The following is a 24,074-nucleotide window of genomic DNA, read 5'->3' as shown; positions in this document are numbered from 1 at the left end:
GTAGTAAGATACAAAAACATAGAAACAGATCAAATAGCAATTAAAAAAGGAGTTTTGCATGGCTGTCTATTGTCACTATATTTATTCATCCTGTATCAAAAAGAAGTAGTAGATGAAGCACTGCAGATGTGTGAAGGCATAATGGTAAATGTAAGAAATATAACATTTAAAGTATGCTGACGATGTAGTATCACTACAGACAGCCAAGAAAAATTAGAAAATATCCTGACCAAGCTAAACAAGTAACAAATGTGATATGAAAATCGATTTTAGTAAAACAAAACTAAGGGTAATATGAAGAAAATGGGAAGCAATCCAAATGAAAATAAGAAACAATGATATAGAAGAAGTAAAGCAGTTAAATTACCTAGGATCAATGATCACTGAATATCTAGACTATTTCCATAAAAGACCAAATCAATAATGGATGAATAACAATTGGCAGACAACAAAAATTTGCAACAATAACAGATTAAGCAAAAAACTCAAATTAAAGATATATAAAACAATGATAATTTCTACAGTACTCTATGGCTCAGAATGATGGATCTTTTCTGATATAAAGATAATTTTCTGTTTAGTTTTTAATCTCCTTTTTTAAATTTTGATATTATTAATTTTTTTTCCATTCTACCAGAATGCTTTTTTTTATTATTTGATTGTATAGTATATCTAAACTCTGAGTTATAATTTCTTTACTATTTTTTTTAATAATTCATTATTGATATTATCTATACCTGGAGATTTCCTATTCTTCAGTTTTCGTGTTTTCAATTTGATGTTTTTTCAATTTTTATCTTGGTTGTATTTATTTCTTCTTCTTGGTTTGTTTGTTTACCTAATTCTACTTTTGTTTCAACTATTTAATTATTAGGTATATAAAATAATTTTTCAATTCTTCTGTGTCTAGTTTTAATAGTCCTGATATATTCTGCTTCTTCTTTCTTTTGTGTATTAATAAATCTCCTCATTTGTTTCTGTATACTAAAAATTATATTCAAATTCTTTTGTATATGATTCCCAAAATTGATTTTTACTTTCTATTGATTAACTTTATTTCTTTATATTCGTTCCACTTATCTGTTTTCATTTGTTAATATTTTTATTTCTTCATTAAACCATCTTCTTCATGTTGTTCACTGCTTAGTGAGTTATCTTCGTACTTTTTTTAATGTGTTGTAGTATAATGTTTTTATCCTTTCATCTTTTAATAATTCCACTTTAAGTTTTATTTTTGCAATGTGTTGATTTTCGTTAAATTTTATTTTCACCCATTTCTTGTAAAGTCTTAGTTCACATAACAGGTTACAGTCACTTCCAATTTCTGCTGATGGTAACACTATAACATCTTGTATTTGTGATGGGTGTATTACTTTTATTGCATATAATATAATCGATTATTGATTCCTGCCCTTTTGTGTTTCCAAATGTTTTTTTATGCTGAAAAAACATATTCATTATTTCGAACTTATTTTTGATCAGAGTTCTATCAATGTTTCTCCTTTATTGTTTCTTCATTAAATCTTTGCATAATTCAGTTTATAGGTATATTTCCAATTCTTGCATTTAGGTCTTCCATTATAATTAATTTTTCATTCTTCTGGAGCATATACTGTAATTATATTTAATTTACCTCTATCTGTTTTTATCCTGACTATTAATATTCTCTCATTTATATATTTATATTCTTCTATATTTTCTTTTAACTCTTTATGTATTACTATTCCCACTCCAGCTTCAGCTCTATTTTGTTTTTTTTTTTACTCCGCTTTATATAAATGTTAGTCTTGTAAGTTCATTATTCCATTCGATTTCTTTTTTTCTTGTTTCTGATATGCTACATATTTTAATGTTTCTTTGGTTATTTCTTGAATAAGTTCTCCCTCTTTTCCATTAATTGCTCTTACATTCCATGTTGTTAGTTTTATGATTCCGTATTGTATTCTTTTCCATTTCTGATCAATATCCAATTTTCCCATCCGATTCATATTTGTCTTGGTTTCTTGAATAATATTGTTTTACGTCCAATGACGAGTTGCTAGCCCGATCACCATTTGCCTCCCACGTTAGCCAGGAATATTGATGTAGCCTTCATGCCTAGGGTGGCTCTTCTGGAAGACAAAGCTTCCAACATACTTCATCTGTTCATGACTTATTTTTCATGGTATTAACAACACCACACAATTTTATCAAAGCAATGTTTTATTAACTGATTATATTTTGCTGAATTTCAACTCGGCATCATCGGAGCACTTGTAGACATGACAGTGAGTGAGTGATACAATACAATTGCAATGGACAAAAGATCTATAGTCCTATTTCAGCACCCTTTAACGGAAGGAAAAACAGCTATGCAGGAGTTTCTCTTAGGTTAACAGTCTCCCAAATTTTGGGGACAATAGAGAATAGAAATAGTCATGTTGTATTCTTGTGTATTAGGAGAGGGCAGAGTAACGGGCCTATGTAGTATTTTATCTGCCCTTTCCTAATACACAAGAATACAACATGACTCTTTCTATTCTCTATTGTCCCCAAAATTTGAATTAAGAAAATCAAATATCTGTGCCATACGTTCTTAGCTGTTAGCTAAGAATGTATGGCACAGATATTTGATTTCTGTGGTCAGAACTGTATAGTTAGAACAAATGGCTCTGGCTGTGTGTGTGTTTTTAAAATGCCATACTGTTGGATTGGATGATGATGTGATTGTTTATGTAGATATCATCCTCTGTGTGTGTAGGTTTTCTGTAAATGGAAAAAGATAGTGATCCATCTGAAAGGCAGGTGACTAATGTGTCAAGAAATGGTAAACTGATATTTGATTCTTTTTCTACTGTGAAGTGGATTTTGGGGTGTTGGCTGTTTACTGTCTAAATTTCCCCCTGATATCTTTGAATTATTTAAATTTGCTATGAATGCAGGTTATTTTACATGATGAGGAAAATTTTACAAACAGATTAAGTACTGCTGTGTGATCCCCCCGTTAGCAAATTTTTACGTGGAACACTTTGAAAACAGAGTACTTACCACAGCTACATACAAGCCATGTAAAAATTTGCTAACGGGGGGGAACCCATAGCAGTACCATTAATCTATTTGTAGAATTTTCTACCTAAAAGTTGCTCTACCTAAAGAGCAGCACTCCAAAATCCACTTCACAGTAGAAAAAGAATCAAATAACTGTTTAGTAGTCATTTCAGATCTGAAAGATTATTTTTTGAGTCAGCAATGGCTTTGAAGAATTCTTGCAAAGTTAAGAAACATGAATATGGTTGCATTAATTTGCCAAAAATTTGGGAGACTGTTATCCTTAGAGAAATTTCTGCATAGCTTTTTTTTTTTCTCGCATTAGAGGATGCAAAAAAATAGGACTTTAGATCTTTTGTCCATTGCAATTGTATTGTTTCACTCACTCACTATGCTGTGCTCTGATGATGCTGAGTTGAAATTCAGCCAAAATAAGCAGTTAATAAAATAACTCTTTGATAAAATTGTGTGAAGTTGTTAATACCATGAAAAATAAATCATAAATAACCGTCAACGCTTAAGCTTATCTGTTAGATACTTCACCCGTTCACATCTCTGCCACGATGAGGTATGGGTAGGATTTAGAGAGGTATGGCATTATATACTGCATAATTCTACGTACACACGCCCCTAATTGCCTTCATCTCACACAATTTAAAATAAAAATTCCATTCCAAAAAATGCATAAAGATTAAAACTCGTAAAGTGAGAACTACTTGTATTTTTCTTTTTATGAAAAAGTGTGTACTTAGAAAAATACGTACGTTAACCTCCCATATGTTAACGTCCAGCAAAATCTGGATACGATGCATGCTCTGTTGGAAGATCATGGACAAGAAGTGCGGTTTTGCATCATGTTCATTTGAACATGCGATAAACCTTCAGCCTGAAGAGAATTCACAATATTATTCACTGCTACTCATTTGCAAATAAGAAGAAATGCAGTTCCTTGTTCCATGCTGGTAACTGGGCTTATATGGAATAGACAAAAAATATAGAAATTATTTTTGTTTTCTCCTTTTATTGTACAATTTTTAATGCCAGGACAAAATAAGAGATCCTTGCATACTTTGTTCACTTGAATATTACATTACCTTGGAAAACTAATGTAATTTTTAATTTTTTGTGCTAATTCTATCTAGTCTACTGTATATTTTATTTGTTCTCGAAGAACATTTTTCAAGATAATTATTTAAAATATTTTGAGGGAAAAAAATATGCTGTCGACTTTCCAGACTTTATTTTGATTTTTATTCAAAATCAAATTTCATACATAGCCTGAAGAAAGCACTTTGACAACTTTGCTTTACAGACAAAAATATGAAAATCTTTAATCACATCAAATGTGAAGTGAACTTATGTGAAAAGTATGAAATACAAAATGAGAACAAAATTAGATTATTATTGAAATGAGCACTGTAGAAATAACGATAATAACAATTTTTGCGTTTTACAACTACAAGTTCATCTGAGATAGAATTGAATACAATTTTGCGATATTTTAAAATTAGCCTTGAAATAACATGTAATGCAGTTTATTGGCTTATTCATAAAAGCAGAGAGAGTTGTTCTGAAACAGCAGCAGTAGATCTCAATCTGTAAGCTTAAGAACATGACATGCATATTTTCGTATATCGTAGTAGTGCAAGATAAAATAAAATGTTCAGAACTTATTTATTGCAATAAATTTTGCTTGAGAAATTTTTTTTTTTTTTTTAAGAATATTTTAAAACAATTGTTTAACACAAGGTTGGAATAGGGTAGGTCCTTTCCATCCCCCCCCCTCCAGAAAAAGCTGAACACTAATACAACACATACACAATATTTTTCTTAATTCAAATTTTTCTTTCTTTCTTAAATAACTGCAACAAATAATTTATAAGTTTCCAATAATAAAATTGAAATTGATTATTAAATTATTTTGAAATAAATATTATATCTGTCTGTTAAAGAAATATCGGTATTTCTATTTAGGAAAGAATTGAACACAAAATTAGACTGCTGATGTATTATGCAACTCTGCTTGAGGCTCTTTAGTGTCACTTCTAAAGAAGTGGTGTTTCTTTCTCAGTAGATTTTGGCCTTTATCTGCAGCTGAGGAGATTATTGTTAAGACAAAAGTTATTTCCAGCAGCAAGAAAAGTCGTAATATTTGCGATTTTTTAAGGAAAAAAAAACTTACACTACTGAACTTTTTGTTGCATAAACGGTTTTTAAAAGGTGAAAATATAGAATAGAATTTCTAAAACTTCAGTGGGTACAACAATATTACTGGCTTATTTGTTTTATCAACCGGTGTTAAGTAGCAGATATTGTGAAACTTTCAAACCAGTAGAAATTAAATAGAGTAGTTATTTATAATTCAGTTCTAGGCATAACATTCTGAAATAAAAAAAATTAAACAATTATTGAACCAAAAATTTGGTAAGACAAAAAATAAAATAAATACTTAAAGCAATGCTTACATTCTTCTTTGATTTTTAAAGTCATAATTTAAATTTTGAATATATTTTCCTCCATGAGAAATAATATTCATGGGGTGTTTAGCAGTCAACAATTCAATGATTTACATAGAGCAGGATACGTGTGTGCAACTCACGTCCTAACTGGTAAATTCGGGCTGCATGTATAAAAAGAAATTCAGCAGTAGTATATGTGTGTGCGTGTATATATATATTATTAAGCGTATGGCTATCTACATGAAATTATAAAGGTACATAAGCCAAAATAAATATATAAAAAAGTAAGTGACAAACAATTAGAATAAAACAAAGACACTTATACTTTCAACAAACAATATACTTATAGGTGAAAATCAAGTTGTCTGATCCAGTCTATTACAGGCGATGTCGCCTGCACGAAGTCGTTTCTTTGGCCTGTGTATGCATGAAGACTGCACTCAGTAGAGATGTGGATTGATCGATTCGGTTGCCCATAGTCACATTCCAATGAGGGAATTTTTACTCACTTGCACATTTTCCATGTCCAGTGCGAATTCTGTTCAGTGTTGTCCATGCCTTTCTGCTCAGTTCCATACCCGGGATGTTGAGACGATGCCTATCAAACCAAGTTTGGAGTCGAGCATTGGAATTTAGGCTCTACGTTTGTTTCCATTGTTCTCTGGTATTGTAGTTGATCGTTTTTCAGGTGCTTAGCTTCACGGAGAGGGGGCTTTCTTGATTTCAGTCTGTTGAGCTGTAGCTCTACAGACTGAATTCAGCAATTCAGTATTTCTGAGTATTTTATCATATTCACGTAGTAGAGCATCATGCCTTCATTGGTTTGGTGGTGTTATGTTACTCAGTTAGAGCTCGCGGAAACACTAGACAATGGAGCGCTCTTACACTACTGAATTTCATTTTATATCTCCAGCATGCATTCACCAGTTCGGATGTGAGGTGTGCACGTGTATCCAGCCCTATGTTTCTTAATCATTGAATTGTTGACTATTAAACACGCCATGAATGCACAGTTCTTTCTCACGGAGGGAAGTATGTTCAGAATTTAACCTATGACTTAACAAATCAAAGAAAAATGTATGCATTTCTTTAATTATACATATTTAGCTTTTATGTCTTACCAAATTTTTGATTCAATAAATTTCTTAATTTCAGAATGTTACTAGAACTGAATTATAAATAACTACTGTATTTAATTTTCTACTGGTTTGAAAGTCTTCACACATAGTAATCAATATCTGTTACTTCATTTTACCGTTTGATGAAAGAAGTAAGCCAGTAATATTGTTGTATCTACCAAAGCAGATATTTCTAATTCCTGACTTTATTTTGCTCTCTAGAATCATTTGATCAGATGTTTGTTGACATTATTCTAAGTTTTAGAAATTCTTTTCTATAGTTTCATCATTTCATAATCGTAGGCCAACCTGGCTGGCCGAGTAGTTAGCACATCCGCTCTCCTTTTAAAAAGCCGCGGGCTCGAATCCTGCCGTGTGCATGGATGTTTGTCATTGTCTTTGGAAATACTAGTAGTGTTGGTCGGTGGTAGATGGCGATGGTGTAGTAGCGCTCAGTTTGTGGATGGAATGGCGGAGACAGAGCTATAGAGCAAGTACCCTCCCTGGAGGTGTCTAATAATAATAATCTAGGCAACAAGCATGCAATATCTAACTTCATTTTACTGTTTGATAAAAGAAGTAATATTGTTGTACTGGCTGAAGCAGATACTTGTAATTCCTTATTTTTTATTTTGCACTCTACAATCATTTGATCTGGTGTTTGTCGACACTATTTTAAATTTTAGTAATTCTTTTCCATATTTTCACCGTTTAATAATCGTTTACATCTATGCCAGAAAAAAAAAAAGTTCGATAGAGTTTTTTTTTTTTTTTTCTTAAAAAATTCCAAATATGACAACTTTTACTGCTTGGAAATAACTCTTGTCTTAGTGGTAATCTCCTTAGCTGGAGAGTTTAGACTAAACGCTACTGCAAAAGAAACACCACTTCTTTAGAAGTGACACTAAAGAACCTGAAAACCTGAAGCAGTGTTGGTTAATACTTCAGCAGTCTTGTTTTGTTTTCGTTTATATTCTAAAAGAAATTTTGAGATTTCCAATACTGTCTGATACAATATTTATTTCAAAATACTTTTTTAATTTGTAATAACCACAATTTCAATTATATTATCGAAAACTTAATTTTTTCTTTTTGAAAAAAATGGTTCATATGTTTTGAAGAAGCGTTCAGTTTTTTTTTTTTTTTTTTTTTTTCTGGGGTGTCTATCTGCCCTATTCTGCGCTTGTTTTAAAATATTCAGAAAAACAATGCTGTCAAGCAAAATTTATTGCAATAAATAAGGTTTGAACAATACTTCCTATTTCACCCTTGCGCTACTATGATGTATGGCATGCTGTTAACCATTCGTGGGTGGAAGAAACATAAATATAGATATGACGAAATTATCTGAGCTATATCCTGTACGGAATTGATTAACATTTTATGTTTGTTTGGGAGTATTCCAACTTTCTTGCCGTTGACAAAACCATGCATAGTAAATTAATTATAAATGTCTATTTTCTTTTAATTTCGCATTTCACACTTTTCTCAGACTGTTCACTTCATTTGAAATGATTAAAGATTTTCATATTACTAACTGTAAAACAACGTGGTCAATGTGCATCCTTCAGGCAATGGTTAATGTATTCTATGAAATTTGATTTTGAACACAATCTGAAACGACAACAGCCCATTCTTTTTTTATGGTTGTTTTGTGTTTTTTCCCTTCAAAATATTTCGAATTATTATTTCAACTAAGTTCTTCGAGAACAAATAAAATGCATTGTTGTCCACTAAGTGATTAGGCAAAATTAAAAGAAATAAATAAAAATGACATTGGTTCTCCAAGGTAATGCAGTATATATTTAAGTGAAGAAAGTATGCAAGGATCTCTGATTTTGTTCTGGCATTAAAAATTGTACGATAAAAGGAGAAAACAAAAATAATAGTCTGTTAACTAATAGTCTGTTAACCAGCATAAAACAAGGAACTTCATTTCTTGTTATAGGCAACCGAGACAGCTTTGTTCGCGAGATAATCTGATTAAGTTTTCTCTTCAGTGTCAAGCATTATCGCACATTCAAATTCAAATAAAATGACGACCAAATTTATTCATGTTCTTTAAACAGACAGCATGCATTGTGTCTAATTTTGCTGGACGGATTATAGACGTTCCGGCAGATTGGGAGGTTAATATATGTATTTTTCTAAATACAGTACACAATGTTATATAAAAATATGTATTCGATGTTTTTAACCGTTAAATGTTAAACTTGCATGTAAAACGTAAAATTACATTAAAAAAAGGTAAGGTACGCACAATTTAAAATTACATCGTGGAGCCAGAATCCGTAGAGCCAGCAATGACCACACTGGATGACTCTAAGAGTTGAGTGAGGTTTTCTAGACTTCTTTTGAAGGTGGTTCTCCAGATGGTCGACATTCAGCATAGGAAAGTAGGATTTTTTTCCTTCCAGGAAATTCTAGAAGGAAACAACTTAGAATTCACACTATTTCAGATAACAGTATAGGGTTTTACGATGACCTCTGAACTTCAACTTCCTGTCCACCAACACCCCTCCCCCAAGTCCCTTACCTCACAATCTCTCAGGGTACAGTTCCATCAATTTCACTGCTTGTAATTTTTTAATTCCATAATGCATAACTTTACACTTTTTCAACTTGAACTGACATCCATTATCTTTTGTCCATTTGCTAGCTTATTTAAATCATCCTTTCAAGCTCTCTACATCAGCTTGGTTAATTATTGCGCTACCAAATTTTGCATCATCAGCCAGCAACTGAATATGTTTCTTCAATCATTTCCTATAACATTTATGTACAAAGTAAACAATAATGGTCCGACCACAGAGCCCTGAGACACACCACTGGTCATCTGCTTCATCCTGTACGCTGCTTCTCCATACACTACTTTTTCGGTATCTGCCCATGAGCCATTCTCTTATCTCCATCCCCAATTTAATATCCATTCCCATTTTTTTTAGTTTGCTTACCAGTGTTCCATGGGGTATCCTCTCCAAATCCTAACAAAATCCTGCTTAATCACTACATAGAAATAATAAAGTGACTGCCAAATATTTCTACGTGGTGTTATTGCTTTGCGTGTTTTCTCTATTCATTTACTTCACATAGATTCCTGTTTTATAGTAAGCTCATGCTGTCTCAATCAAATACAGATAACCCTCGTATAACGCGGATGTTAGGTTCCATAGAAATGCCGCGTTATACGAGACTTAGATCACATAGAAAAAGTAGGGTTAGTTTCTGAAATCGTTTTTTTTTTAAATTATATAAACAACAATGACTTATCCAACAAAAAACAATATTTTTATTTAATTCAGGTAATTGATGTAAGTTAAGAAAACATAAATAATGAGACAAATACGTGATATAAAATTACAAATTGTACATAAATTTCATTGCACATAATGCATAAAAGCTTTTAGACACAATAAAATAAAGCGCATATTTTAATCATCATCACTGTCTTCAGAAATAACATTTCGTAGATGCTCTTTAAGTGGCCGAAGGTCGGCACCACTTGGAATCTCTTTGACATCATTTGTATAATTTTCATTGCATATTTCGGCTGGTTTAATTATCAAGAACTCAGTAATAAGACTTTGCTTCCCACTATGTTGCAATTTTTTATTAAGTTCATAATATGGTGCTAAACAAATATCGAATTATCTCGTGAATTTTCCCAAGCACTCCACTGAGGGATCACTATCCCTCAATGGAGTGCCGGACTTGGACTTGGCAAGTACAATGCTTCTGTTAATTTCTTTAAACTGAATTCTTTAACGGATTCATCACAATCAGAATCTTCGGAAGAACTTTCCCCATTATTTGGTTTGATGCTATCTATTAATTGTACTAGTTCATCCAAATTTAAATCTGTTTCTCCATCTAATTGATGGAGAAACAGATTCACTAATTTTTTTCAACCATATCGCAAAAGCCTTGTCCACCAAAAATGTGTGCGACGTTTATTATACGACATAGCTCAGCATCCACTAGAGGTATGAAATTTTGTTCCAGAATGGCTTCAGGCCATATTTTTTTCCAGCAAGCATTCAGCATAGAGGATTGTAATTCCTTCATGGACAGAGCAATAATTTTTACACAATTCGATATTGAAAACTCTTTCCGCGCTTGAGGTAGTGTCATGTTTGGATTAGATTCCACTTTTTCCAAAATTAATTGAAATGTTCGCTGAATATAATGACTTAAATCTTGATATTATTCCTTGGTCGAGTGGTTGAATAAGTGAAGTAGTATTAGGCGACAAAAAAGTTATTTTAATATTCGGATGGCTTAACTTTGTTGGGTGGCCTGGTGCGTTATTTAAAATTAGTGAAATTTTAAAGTCCATATTCTTTTTCTTTGTGTAACTTTCTACATCGGGTACAAAACACTTGAAAACCCAATTTTCAAACATGCTAGCTGTAACCCATAAATTTTTGTTGTCCCGCCAATAAACAGGTAGGGTGGACTTGTCGAGCCCTTTCATCGCACGAGGATTTGTGTATCGGTTAATAAACATTGGTTTTGTCATGTAATCACCTGATGCTTTACTACAAAACAGTAGAGTAATTCTATCTTTGGAAACTTTGAATCCAGGAGCTGATCTTTCATTTTTCGAAATATAGGTGCTTTTGTCATTTTTCCCCCAATATAACCCGGATTCATCTGCATTGAATACCTGGTCTCCACTATAACCACCACCTTTAATAATTTTTAAAAGTTCTGCTGGGTATTTCCAGGCAGCTTCAACGTCTGCTGATGCTGATTCTCTCTGGATTTTAAGATTATACAAAGAAAACCGCTTTTTAATGTTTTTCAACCAACCCTTACTAGCATGCTGAGGGATTTCTTCTGAAGAATCTTATTATTATTATTCTTATTATTTTAACGATTGAGTTAAAATAATAAGAATAATATTATTTTCTCCATGGAGTCAAAAGACTCATCTTGATCGAGTTCTTTGAAATGTTTTTAAACTTCGAGAACTTTTTGCTTAATAAGATTCCAACCATCCATCCATCCATCCAAAGGAATTTTCTTTTGAGTGCAATCTTCTATCCAAATCATTAGAGATTTCTCCATTTTTCTATTAGAATATCGCGAACACGAGCAACGCGCTTTGCACTTATTGACCAAGCAATAACACTTTCTCGGATTTTATGTTCATTTTGTTTGATTGTTCGAATTGTTGATTCGTTTAAATTCAAAGTCCCTGCAACAACTGGTTTTTCTCCAATTTTCAACCGATCCATAATTTTAATTTTTTTCTTCGAGAGAAATGAATTTAATGAGAAATGAAAGGGCTCGACAAGTCCACCCTACCTGTTCAATGTTGGTTTTTTTCCCTTTCATTGCAGTTTTAGTGGCCATTACAATAAAAATAAAATTTTGCATAAAAAAAAAGCACTACATATGTATGTAACTCACCAAGAAAAAAAAAAAAAAAAACTGCTCAGCATGAGAATAATACACTTATGATTTTAAATGCGCTTTCCTGGCAGAAAACGAAGACAATTTTCAACGATAAACACTTCATACAGTAAACCCTAAATGGCGAACCTATGGCACTCGTGCCAGACATGGCACGTCACAGAATTTTGCTGGCATGTTAACGATTTACAGGTGATATCCTTTTATACGCTTATAAATTATTCAATTTTTTTTTAATTGTTACAATACATACAAGCTGAATTTTGTTTTACACAAGACAGCAGCTACAAAGACGTGCATATGATTGGTGCGATATTAACAAAAGAGCGCGCGACCCACAGACAAAAGCAACCGACAAGTGTTGAGTTGAAATGCTAATTCTCTTCAATCGAATTCCATAACATCTGAAACTGTCATAACAACATTCAGTATTAGTTTTAAAACATTCACAAAAGAGTGTCATTTATCGTTCCGATGGAACTTCTCATTACTGACTGGCTCAAATCACACAAACGTTCCAACCCTTGGGTGGATTTTATGGCTTCTTGGCAGGTGAACTCACATTTATTATATGACATGTTTCAATTCTTGGTAGTCTTTTATTTTAAGTTAGCCTTTGTGATCTGTCATAATGACATCGAGAATTTGAAATGCAATAAAACAACCACTTATTTCATAATTGAAAAATTGGACAATAGTTTTTGGTTAGATACTGTGTTTCAGTGCAACATGTGGTTTTGCTTAAGTCTATACAGCATAGTTTCTGTAGAGGGGACGTGATTTAATAGTTAGCACCATTATTATTCCATCCGTCTCTAATTGCATTGTTTGTTGAGAATGACACAGACTGCAAAAGTCTCTGTACAGTACCTTGTTCAGTGATACAATAAAACTAAATTACTTGTGCGATATCGGCAGACACAAATTTAGCGAAGATAAATTTGATTTTTAAGTTGCGCATTGAAAAATATATGAAAAAAAAAGTGGTGCTAGAAATTGTAGACCACGTTGAACAAGGGATACTACAATATGTAGATCGCGTTATATTGAAACCGCGTTGTATAAGTACCGCGTTATACGATGGTTACCTGTACTCGTAATTATCTTTTGATCTCTTGCATTAAAGTTTTTTATTTTATTTCACTCGTAATCCTCTAACTTGATTTTCAAGTATTTTATAGCCTTCTGTCTGGTGGACAGAGGGCCTCTTATCTCAGATGTTTCCGGCAACCGATCTGAAAGGTAGTATATCGTCTACCCTCTCATTATCCAACGTGGTTACCAAATTTATTACCGTTTCCACAGCATTACCTTCATCACTAACTGCATGAAACAGTGGTATCTTGAAAATTTGAGAAATGCTGTTGATTTATTCTATTCTTCTATTTCCTCCTTCCAATTTATGATTCCACTCTTTAAAAGTATTCACACTTTTTTATCTTGCTCCCACTAAGTGAAACGTTTTTGTAAAGTTGTAGTAGTTTCATACCTTGCGTTGCCTAATTATCTTTTCCTGTTTATTAATATTATAATTCTGTTGGGTTTTGATTGATTCTTGTAGCCCAGAAACGGTGTTCTAGATGGCGGAAAGGAAATTTTTGAAACTCCATCAGGTGCCCAGTTAGCTGCATCGGCAAATGAAATTCATCCCCCACACGTTCAGGTTTAAACCCATGTTCTCTGCAAGATTCAAACTCTTTCCCTTTCCTCACAGGACTGCCACTAATCTAATAAAAGGGTGAAGCATAATTTGACATCTGAAAATAAGATTGTAGAAATCTTAATTACAAACCTTGAGAAAAGATTGAGAATTCACCCATCACCACCATCTGATACGGTCAAACGGAATATTGAGTACGTTTCCATTTAAGATGGCTAATGGATTGGAGACAGGTATTTTTGAGCAATTTAAATTGAAGAATTATCTTTCTTTCGCCAATTTGTGAAGGGTCGAAAGATATAGGTGTTTAAGTGCGATTGTATTAAAATAGAACATCACAGCAGTTGAGCACTGGGAAGTTTCGAATAGTTGCATATGCTGTATAATAAAAGCTGATTGAACTAGGCTATTGCTGATTGAAATGGATGCCATATGGACATGATTAACTGTATTGCATTCATTTGGAAATTCTTACTTCAGATATCTTTTTATCAAAAACTGTGACACCACTTTCAAAGAATGACGGAGAGAAGTGAAATGGTTTAAAATTATGAACGAGAACTTTATATAAAGGAAATATTTGCATAAACAATTTCTCAACTATTCTCAACATTGCTTCATTTTTTCCATTATTTTTAACGAATTTTCGTTGTCACTGTCACAACGGATGACGGAATGTGCTCAAGATTTCTTGTGCTGCCATCTGCTGTTTATTTCATGGAGTGACTAGCGCATGATGATTTGATCTTCAAGAGAGTAAAGTGGAAGTGCATCTATTTTCTCGATCAGTGTCTTCCAGATCATCTACTTGAAATGACAAGAATTAACAAGATCGAGGATATTTAATCATTTCATTCATTTACTTCAGGAGTGTTTCTTGATTCTTTTGTGAAATGAATAGTTTAAGGAAAAGTAGAACAAGCAGAACTAAAGAGAAAAACAAAGTGACACATGTATTGGCATTGAACGAATCATCAGCATGTTTGAAAGTAGAGAAATGCTTTTATTTCATTTACATGACCGGAATGGAGCATCATAAAATAAGACAAGAATTACAATCAGCAAAATATTGTAAAGGAATTCTGTAAATTATGAATGGTTTTAAATGATGCTATTTAAAATGTTTCCTAATACTTTTTTGAGGATATCTGACCTATTCCCCTTAATGTTGTATGGCAACTTTTTTTTTAATATCATGAAAATAACATTTATTTTTGCTTTTTAAAATTTGAGTAAAGTTTATTATACTGAATTTATTATTCAACAGTAATCGTTATCCCATTCTTGTGATTTAATAATTAACCATAGCCCTTCAACAACTCTTTAAAATTCAGTTTTAATCGGGTATGCATTTAGCATTATGCCAATCACTTTCCAATAAGTATTGAGAAAAATCATCATATCATGTAGCTTACACGTTTCTCACTGCACAGTCATGCATGGGTGCCACATGCTAAGAGTAACACAATTACTTTCTTCCTTTCTTCTAAGAGATGGCAGATCAAACGAAACTCACTAGAATGTCATTATTTGAAGGAACTCATGTCTCCAAATCCTAGTTCAGGGAATCCTCTGCAGCAAAAATGAAGGACACATCACTGGTAATAGCCATTCACCAGACATGAGCAGAGTGCCTGCTTATCATCTGATTGATAATGAAGTTCTTATTTGTATATTACGAAAAAAAAATATCGGAAAAGCATTGTTTTTTCTTTAAATAATATCTTGTTTTGATGAAAATTTGAGTTCTCAGAGGATAAAAGATCAGATATTTTTATTTTAAATGCAAATTTGTTCTTATTTTTATTATTAAAACTAATATTGAATATTAGTGTTTAATAGTAAGCAGCACTACCATATTCTGAATTCTCAACATAAATCAGTATGCTGATTAAGTTCGCATTAAACAAGAACTGGAATATTTTCATTGGAATAGTCAAATTGGTCTTTATAATTTGAAATAATATATTCATTTCTAGAGAGAATATTTATTGTTGAAAGAATGCATGTAGATGGTTATACCAATCTCATAGTGCAATGGTAGGTGGCAGATGTCACACAGAAAATGCAGGTGGGTAATAGAAAAGTTAGGATGACACCATCTGCATCAATAAATTTGTTCGATAATTTATTTTTTTATTACGACGCTCTTCTATTAATGTTTCGATGTGACCTTAGAAAATTTTTGTCATTTAAACAGGGCACTCCTAAACAGAAGCAGGCAAAATAGCTGTAAATATAATAATTTTTGTCATACGTTCAGATCTGAGTGACGTTTTCAGCGATTCTTATTTCTCTGGATGTAGTTATTATATTGTATGCATTACTTAGAAGGTTTTCTAGACAGTTAAAGGTGTGTCAGCATTTTTGGTTGATACCATAGGTGGATTTTTTACCTCTTAATGTATTAGGAGGAAATAACGAATCGGATAATGTGTTTTTGAGGAGTTTGTGGGGGGGGGGATTAAAAATGGCATGGCGAAGTCTCAACACATCAAAACCTTATCTATCCTATATCATACTCAGATAACTTTAACACAAACGTGTTCATCAATACCAGACTGGAACAACATAAACTACATCAATGTGAAAGAAAATTGCAAAATTTGTTTTCTACTTTAGCACCAGTTCAATAATTCTATCCCATGTACATCTGTCCTATATACAGATGTTGATTTGGAAAGTTATTATTCATTTAAATTTTTTCTTTTATTTTTTTCATTATTGATTATTTTGATATTAATACCTGACTATATAATTCATTAAAAATTCGTAATTAACAACTATTGAAATTGAATAAAACACAACACTAAATGAATAATAGATAGAAATCAAGTTAGAGAGACATTTTCTAAGCTCTGTATTTTCAGTTCTTTGATTAATATATATAGTTAATAAATAAATGCAGGCAAGAATGATTACCAACCAGGTTAAGAATACAAAAGAAATTATGAGGTAAAATTAGTTGTTCAGGGCAAAGAATATCCCAAATATCTTTCTCTTTTTAGTGGGTGGTAAAAGGAAAAGTGATTAATCAAAAGATAACTAAGTAATTCTGCAGGAATGAGGGTAGCTTAAACCAAAGCCATAATTGCATTTGTGAGTGAATATTTTGCAAAGTATTGCGTCAGATTGCACCTAAGTCAGTTCCTAATGTGACAGACAGTGATGTGTTCTTTGAGAAACTACGAGCTGGTAATATACGAAAGGGAGGTGCATGCAATATTTCAAAATATCAAGTGGAATGCTACCACTTGGGATATCAACACATATTTCCTTTGACTGTGATGTGCAATTAACATGTTAGATCTAGTAGTTTCAAGAGAGTGGAAGGTAGGCAGGGTATTGCCATTACTTACAGGCAAATCAACACCAGAGGCTGAAAATTACAGACCTTTTAGTAAAGAGGTGATTAAAGTTTAAAAAGTCAGTTAAAGACAGAGTTCAAACATTTTGAAATCAGAATATGGTATGTTATAGTAGGCATTATATTTGTGAACAGGGGGTGGATTGGATGTTTAGTGAAATAGACAAGAATGTGGGTGTCAGAGAGAAATCAGAGTCATTCATGGCAGTGGTGTGTTGCAAGGTTCTATTCTTCCACATTCCAGAGAACAGTCCATTCCTGTTTAATTTCTCCATTAACGATACTGAAGGTAAGTTATTAAGTTTGCTGATAATGCTAATTTGAGGATGACAAGAGTAAATAAAACAGACATAGAGATCTTTAAAGATGACTTGAATAAGCTGAAATTGTGTGAACATTTCAAAGTTCTATCAATGTGGAGTTGTGTACCTGCAGTTGAACAGGGTTCAACCGGCCAGGACATCTATAGACGTCCAGTTAAATCTGGATATGATTCAAGCCATGTGTTGAAAGAACATGGATAAGAACTGAAAGTTTCAAATTTAAAATTACAAATTTTAGTTAATCTTTGTTCAATTTATACAGTATTAACAGCCTTGCACAATCAAAAAAATTATTTCCTCTAACAATTTACAATCTCTCTTCTTTATGCTAACATAATTTTACATTATATCACATACTTAGAAGCAAGCATTTTCCTACATAAAATTTGTATCTTAATTTTATATCTGTTAAACGATGATAGATGTGGAATTCTCTAGGATTCTCATTTATCAAGGTTTAGCAAAAGCATAAATGTTAATTTCAAGTTAATTTCTACATTAAAATTCATACATTAATTATTATTAAATATTAGATATGTTCAGAATTATTTATTTACTAAATGGAATTTTAATTTAGCATTTACCTCTTTTTTCTTTACAGATTGTTAACAGGGTTACTGACATTAGATATTTTGCCTACCAATGCATTAAAACCAAGCCGATAACCAGCAGTTTATGAAGATTGTTAAATTGTTGCAAACATCACATGCTGAATTTGCGAAATAAAAATCAAATATTTCCGAGAAGGTTGCATTTCTAGTGGCATAAGGGAAAATCCTCAAAATGAGATTGGAATCGACGTCTCAAATTCAAAAAGCAATGAGTAATTCTACTTCTGCAACAGAAAAGAAGGTTTAACACATTTCCTATTGAAATATCTTAACTTAGATGAAAATAGGCAAAAATATTTCGCATGTGATCATGCAAGAAGCAGTTTGTATATTGTCAGAGTATCAGAGTCACCTAAACCAACATCAGAAAACCCACAATAATCAGTTGAATAAAAAAAACAACTTTATGTATGTCAAAAGTATACTACACAGCCTTTAAGCGATTAGATCAACTTAAAACTCGCGAGGCAATTAATAGCAATCAAACAGTAACAGACTCCAGTAGTAAAGGTTCATGGAAAAATATGAGAAAAACTTTCATCGCCGTGACAACCTAAGAAGCACCAGAAAATGCACGTGTAAAATGAAGATAAACATTCCGTCTGTACAACATGTCAGAAGAATTTCCTTGATTCATCAAATCTTCAAGAGCATCTGAAAACGCACTCAATCGAGAAGCAATTTCCATGTGAAAATTAGAGCACGACCTTTTACTCGCATACACAATGAAGAGACACAAGGCTATAGTGAACCGCAGTGAATATATGTTGACATGTGAAATATGCAACAGGCGGTTTTCTAGTTTATATTATTTGAAGATACACAAACTTGTGATTCACACATTGGAACATCAAGTGAGAAAAATGCAAGAGGACAACGACTACAGTCTTGTCTTCAATGACGCATAAAGCTGGCTCATACTGGGAAACATTTTCTTTTATCCGAATATGAAAAGGAGTTTTTCCTATTTTAACTCTTTTGAGCTGCATTTGAGAAATTGTGGACACTTCGCGATTAAATTACCAGGCAGGGAGAATGCAAATACAGCCGACCTCAAATCAATCTGCAAAGTTCCTAGGGGAGAAAGGCATGTTTCCTGTGAAGTTAGTGCCAGATCATTTTCCTCAATGGCATTTCTTAAAAGATATTCCGTTGTTCACATGAATTGAGTAACCTTTTCAATCCCAAATATACCACAAGATATTGGCTTTCTCTAGACGCTAAAACACCACAAAACGTAGGTAGTGTGCACTTAAAGCAGAAATATTTGACCTGTGAAATATGTGAGAACCCTTAAAAATAGCTTTTGTTTCACATCAGAGAGGTTCATGTAAAAGAGAAGCCATATAAGTGCAAAATTTGTATAAAATCATATGCCTATGGACATCCTTAAAAAGCATCTCAGTTCTCACACTCAAGAAATATCTTAATTTCTTGTGTAGCTCTTGGTTTTCAATTCTACAGTCCCGTAAAGGGCACCATTCATGCTTTCACTGAAGAAAAGATTTTCATGTTAAATACGTGGCATAACAATTTTCTCAATCATAAAAACTATATCACAAGGCAAACTAAAGTTGATAACTAGTTTACATGTGATATATGTTAAAAGAAATTCTTCGACCCATCTCACCTGAGAAATCACGAAAGGATACATGCCAGAGAGAAACCTTTCCATGCGAAATTTGCAACAAGACACTTTCAAACAGTTCGAGTGTGAAAACAAATCTAAGAGTGCATACTGGTGAGAAAACTTTCACTAGTCTTATGTGTAGCTCTATGTTTTCGAGTCTATAATCCCATAAAAAGCAACAAAAATATTTTGTAGTAAAATATGTGAAAAAATTTTCTCAATCAGTTTATATTAAAAATCACATGAAAAGGCTCACCACAGATTACTCCTATCATGTGATATGCAGTCATGAGAAACTCCTGTAACCTGAAAAGGAACGAGAGTTCACACCAGAGAGAAACTGTTTCCATCTTAAATTTGCAAAATTATGTTTACACAGTTCGATTCTGAAAAATATCCAAGAATTCATACTTATGAGAAACCTTTTATCTGCAAAATTTACATCAAGAGGTTTACAGAAAATTCGTAAATAAAAAGACATCTGAGAATTCATAGTGGTGATAGACATTTTCTGTGCAAAATTTGCAACAAGGCATTTTCATACAATTCCAGTCTTGAAATAATCGAAGAATACACGATAGTGAGAAACCCTTTCTATGTGAAATTTGCAACAAGAGGTTTTCACAGATTTCAGATCTGAAAAGACAAGAATTCATACTGGTGAGAAATCTTTTATATGCGAAATTTGCAACAACAGGTTTTCACAGAGTTCACATCTGAAAACACAATAAGAATTCATGCTGGTGAGGAATCTTCTCTGTGTGAAATTTGTAACAAGATGTTTTCAAACACTTCGATTCTGAAAAGACATCTAAGAGTTCATACTGGTGAGAAAGCTTATCAATGTGGAATTTACAAGAAATTTTCAGATAATTCCAGGCTGGAAATACATCGAAGAATACATGACAGTGAGAAACCTATTCTAGGCAAAATTTGCAAAAAGAGGTTTTCACAGTGTTCACATCTGGAAACACATCTAACAGTTCATAGTGATGAGAAAACATTTCTATGTGAAATTTGCAACAAGAGGTTTTCTTACAGTTCGAATCTGGAAAAACATCTAAGAATTCACACTGGTGAGAAACCTTTTCTCTGTGAAATTTGCAACAAGAGGTTTTCACAGAGTTCACATCTGAAAACACATACAAGAATTCATACTGGTGAGAAACCTTTTCAATGCAGAATTTGCAACAAGAAATTTTCTGTCAATTCAAGACTGGAAATACATCAGAGAATACATGATGGTGAGAAACCTTTTCTATGCAAAATTTGCAACAAGATGTTTTCTTATAGGTCGAGTCTAGAAAAACATCTAAGAATTCACACTGGTGAGAAATCTTTACTCTGCCAAATTTGCAACAAGAGGTTTTCACAGAGTTCACATCTGAAAACACACATAAGAATGCATACTGGTGATAATCCTTTTTTATGCTTAATTTGCAACAAGGAGTTTTCAGACAATTCGAGTCTAGAAAAACATCGAAGAATACATGAAGGTGAGAAATCTTTTCTATGTGATATTTGCAACAAGAGATTTTCACAGAGTTCACATCTCAAAACACATATAAGAATTCATACTGGTGAGAAACCTTTTCTATGCGAAATTTGCAATAAGAAGTTTTCAGAAAATTCGAGTCTGAAAAAACATCTAAGAATTCATACTGGTGAGAAACCTTTTCTATGCGAGATTTGCAACAAGAAATTTTCAAACAGTTCGACTCTGAAAAGACATCTAAGAGTTCATACTGGTGAGAAGCCTTTTCAATGCAGAATTTGCAACAAGAAATTTTCTGTCAATTCGAGACTGGAAAAACATCAAAGAATACATGATGGTGAGAAACCTTTTCTCTGCGAAATTTGCAACAAGATGTTTTCTTACAGTTCGAGTCTGGAAAAACATCTAAGAATTCACAGTGGTGAGAAACCTTTTCTCTGTGAAATTTGCAACAAGAGATTTTCACAGAGTTCCCATCTGAAAACACATATAAGTATTCATACTGGTGATAAACCTTTTTTATGCGAAATTTGCAATAAGAAGTTTTTAGAGAAATCGACTCTGGAAAAACATCTAAGAATTCATACCAGTGAGAAACCTTTTCTCTGCGAAATTTGTAACAAGAAATTTTTAGACAATTCGAGTCTGAAAAAGCATCTAAGAATTCATACTGGTGAGAAACCATTTCTATGCGAGATTTGCAACAAGAGGTTTTCAAACAGTTCAACTCTGAAAAGACATCTAAGAGTACATACTGGTGAGAAACCTTTTCAATGCGGAATTTGCGACAAGAAATTTTCAGACAATTCTAGTCTTGAAATACATCGAAGAATACATGATGGCGAGAAATCTGTTCTACTCAAGATTGGTAACAAGATGTTTTCCCAGGGTTCACCTCTGAAAACACATCTAAGAATTCACACTGGTGAGAAAACATTTCTGTGTGAAATTTGCAACAAGCGGTTTTCTTACAGTTCGAATCTGGAAAAACATCTAAGAATTCACACTGGTGAGAAACATTTTCTCTGCGAAATTTGCAACAAGAGGTTTTCTCAGAGTTCACATCTGAAAACACATATAAGAATTCATACTGGTGAGAAACCTTTTCTGTGTGAAATTTGCAACAAGAAGTTTTCAGACAAATCCAGTCTGAAAAAACATCTAAGAATTCATACTGGTGAGAAACCTTTTCTATGCGAGATTTGCAACAAGAAGTTTTCGAACAGTTCATCTCTGAGGAGACATTTAAGAGTTCATACTGGTGAGAAACCTTTTCAATGTGGAATTTGCAACAAGAAATTTTCTGTCAATTCGAGACTGGAAATACATAGAAATATACATGATAGTGAGAAAACTTTTCTATGCGAAATTTGCAACAAGAAGTTTTCACAAAGTTCACATCTGAAAATACATCTAAGAATTCACACTGGTGAGATCTTTTCTCTGCAAAATTTGCAACAAGAGGTTTTCCCAGAGTTCACATCTGAAAACACATAAGCATTCATACTGGTGAGAAATTTTTTCTATGTAAAATTTACAACAAACGGTTTCAGTGAGTTCATGTCTAAAAATACATCTAAGAATATATTCTGATGAGAAAACTTTCACTTTTCACGTGTTTAGCTCTAATTTTCAACTCTAAGCTCCCTTAAAAAAGTACCGGAAATGACACTCTGACTAAAGAAAAGCTTTTTTGTGTAAAATATGAGGGAAGTAATTTTTTGAAGAAGGCTTTCTTAATAATGACATGAAAAGAGAGAGTTTCTTTGCATGCAAAATCTGCGAGAATAAATTTTTTGGCTGGTCTCACCTGATAAGGCACTAAGATGTTCACACCGTGTAAAATTTGCACATTCTGATGAGAAACAAGGTACTTGCCAACGTTCGGGAAAACATTCTTGTGGTAGGAACATCTGGTGACCCACTGAAGAATTCACTGCTAATGTGTGTCCTTGTAACATATGTACAATTATATTTGCATTTCTTCAAGTCGCCCTTTTAAGCACAACTTAAAATCAGTCCTTGTGAATGGGTTTATTTTTATTATTTTTTTGGAAAATAAATAATACATTATTGAGAGGCACTGCTTTTCCAAGTGTCACTTGAGTTTTAAATATTATACTTACGTGGACTAAAGGAAAATTCATCGCAAATTTATCAAAACAGTGCGAACGGAATGGGTTTTAATATCACCCAAAAATTTAACTCTTGTAGACACTAGTGCAATGCAGTATCGGGAACCTGCTAACATCAAGCAGGGATTTTCTGATTTCACTTCAAGGGTTCACAAATTTTTTTGCTTAATTTTTGTTATAATTTAGAAATAAAATCCTCTTGAAGGAATGGATACACTTGTCTCACTAACGGACTATCCACGACTTTTTTAATGGTATTCGGTCAGTTCCTCACATATTGTTTAAATTAAATTCAGGATTTTGCGATTAATAATGAAAAGAAAAGAAAATTCTGTTTTCGAAAAGTGTTTGAAGAGCATGGTGTTTCTCATACGAAGCACTAGGCAGATGAAAATAATTTCAGATCACTCTGATTATTTTCTTCTGTTCTCTGAGAACTCTCGAGTGAATTTTGTAGATGCTAATATCTAGTAACCATGACAAGTTTCCACCCAAACTTTTCAATGTGTAGCCATACACCCCAAGTCCTTTGAAGTTCATATTTTTCACAGACCGTCAGAGTAGACAAGAAAACGAAAGTAACGAGAGTCAGAGATGGAAAGAAGTAGATGTGAATGTGTCTAAATGTATGATGTGACAAATACACAAATTAAGTTTTAAATCATGTGTGCCTAAGATGAAGCGCTTTATGACTTCCAAGCAAAAGCTGGCTAGAGTATGGTGATGTAAGCAAAGACTTTGTAGGATCAACAGGGCTGGGAAAATGTACTTTTATGTGATGAAGTTATGTTTTGCGTGCAGGGTCAGCATAACCCGGTAAGCAGGCGATGC

General features: G+C 32.9%; 1 protein-coding gene across 1 annotated transcript in view; it reads left to right on the top strand.

Moving 5' to 3' along the window:
• LOC150093437 (uncharacterized) overlaps positions 1 to 23,328 on the top strand; it is a 28,583-nt gene extending 5,255 nt beyond the window's left edge. The window contains exon 2 of the mRNA XM_090413329.1: positions 17,974 to 23,328. Within this exon, the coding sequence (XP_090269455.1) occupies positions 20,290 to 22,605 (2,316 nt within the window). The 5' untranslated portion in view covers positions 17,974 to 20,289 and the 3' untranslated portion in view covers positions 22,606 to 23,328. The remainder of the gene's footprint in view (positions 1 to 17,973) is intronic.
• Positions 23,329 to 24,074: the final 746 nt, after the last annotated feature.

Source organism: Typopeltis vanoorti, chromosome 24 (assembly GCF_054136105.1).
Source record: "Typopeltis vanoorti isolate ZY-2024b chromosome 24, IOZ_Tvanoo_1.0, whole genome shotgun sequence".
NCBI lineage: Eukaryota > Metazoa > Arthropoda > Arachnida > Uropygi > Thelyphonidae > Typopeltis > Typopeltis vanoorti.
The sequence above is the reverse complement of the archived record's forward strand: the minus strand, read 5'-3'. Positions and strand labels throughout refer to the sequence as shown.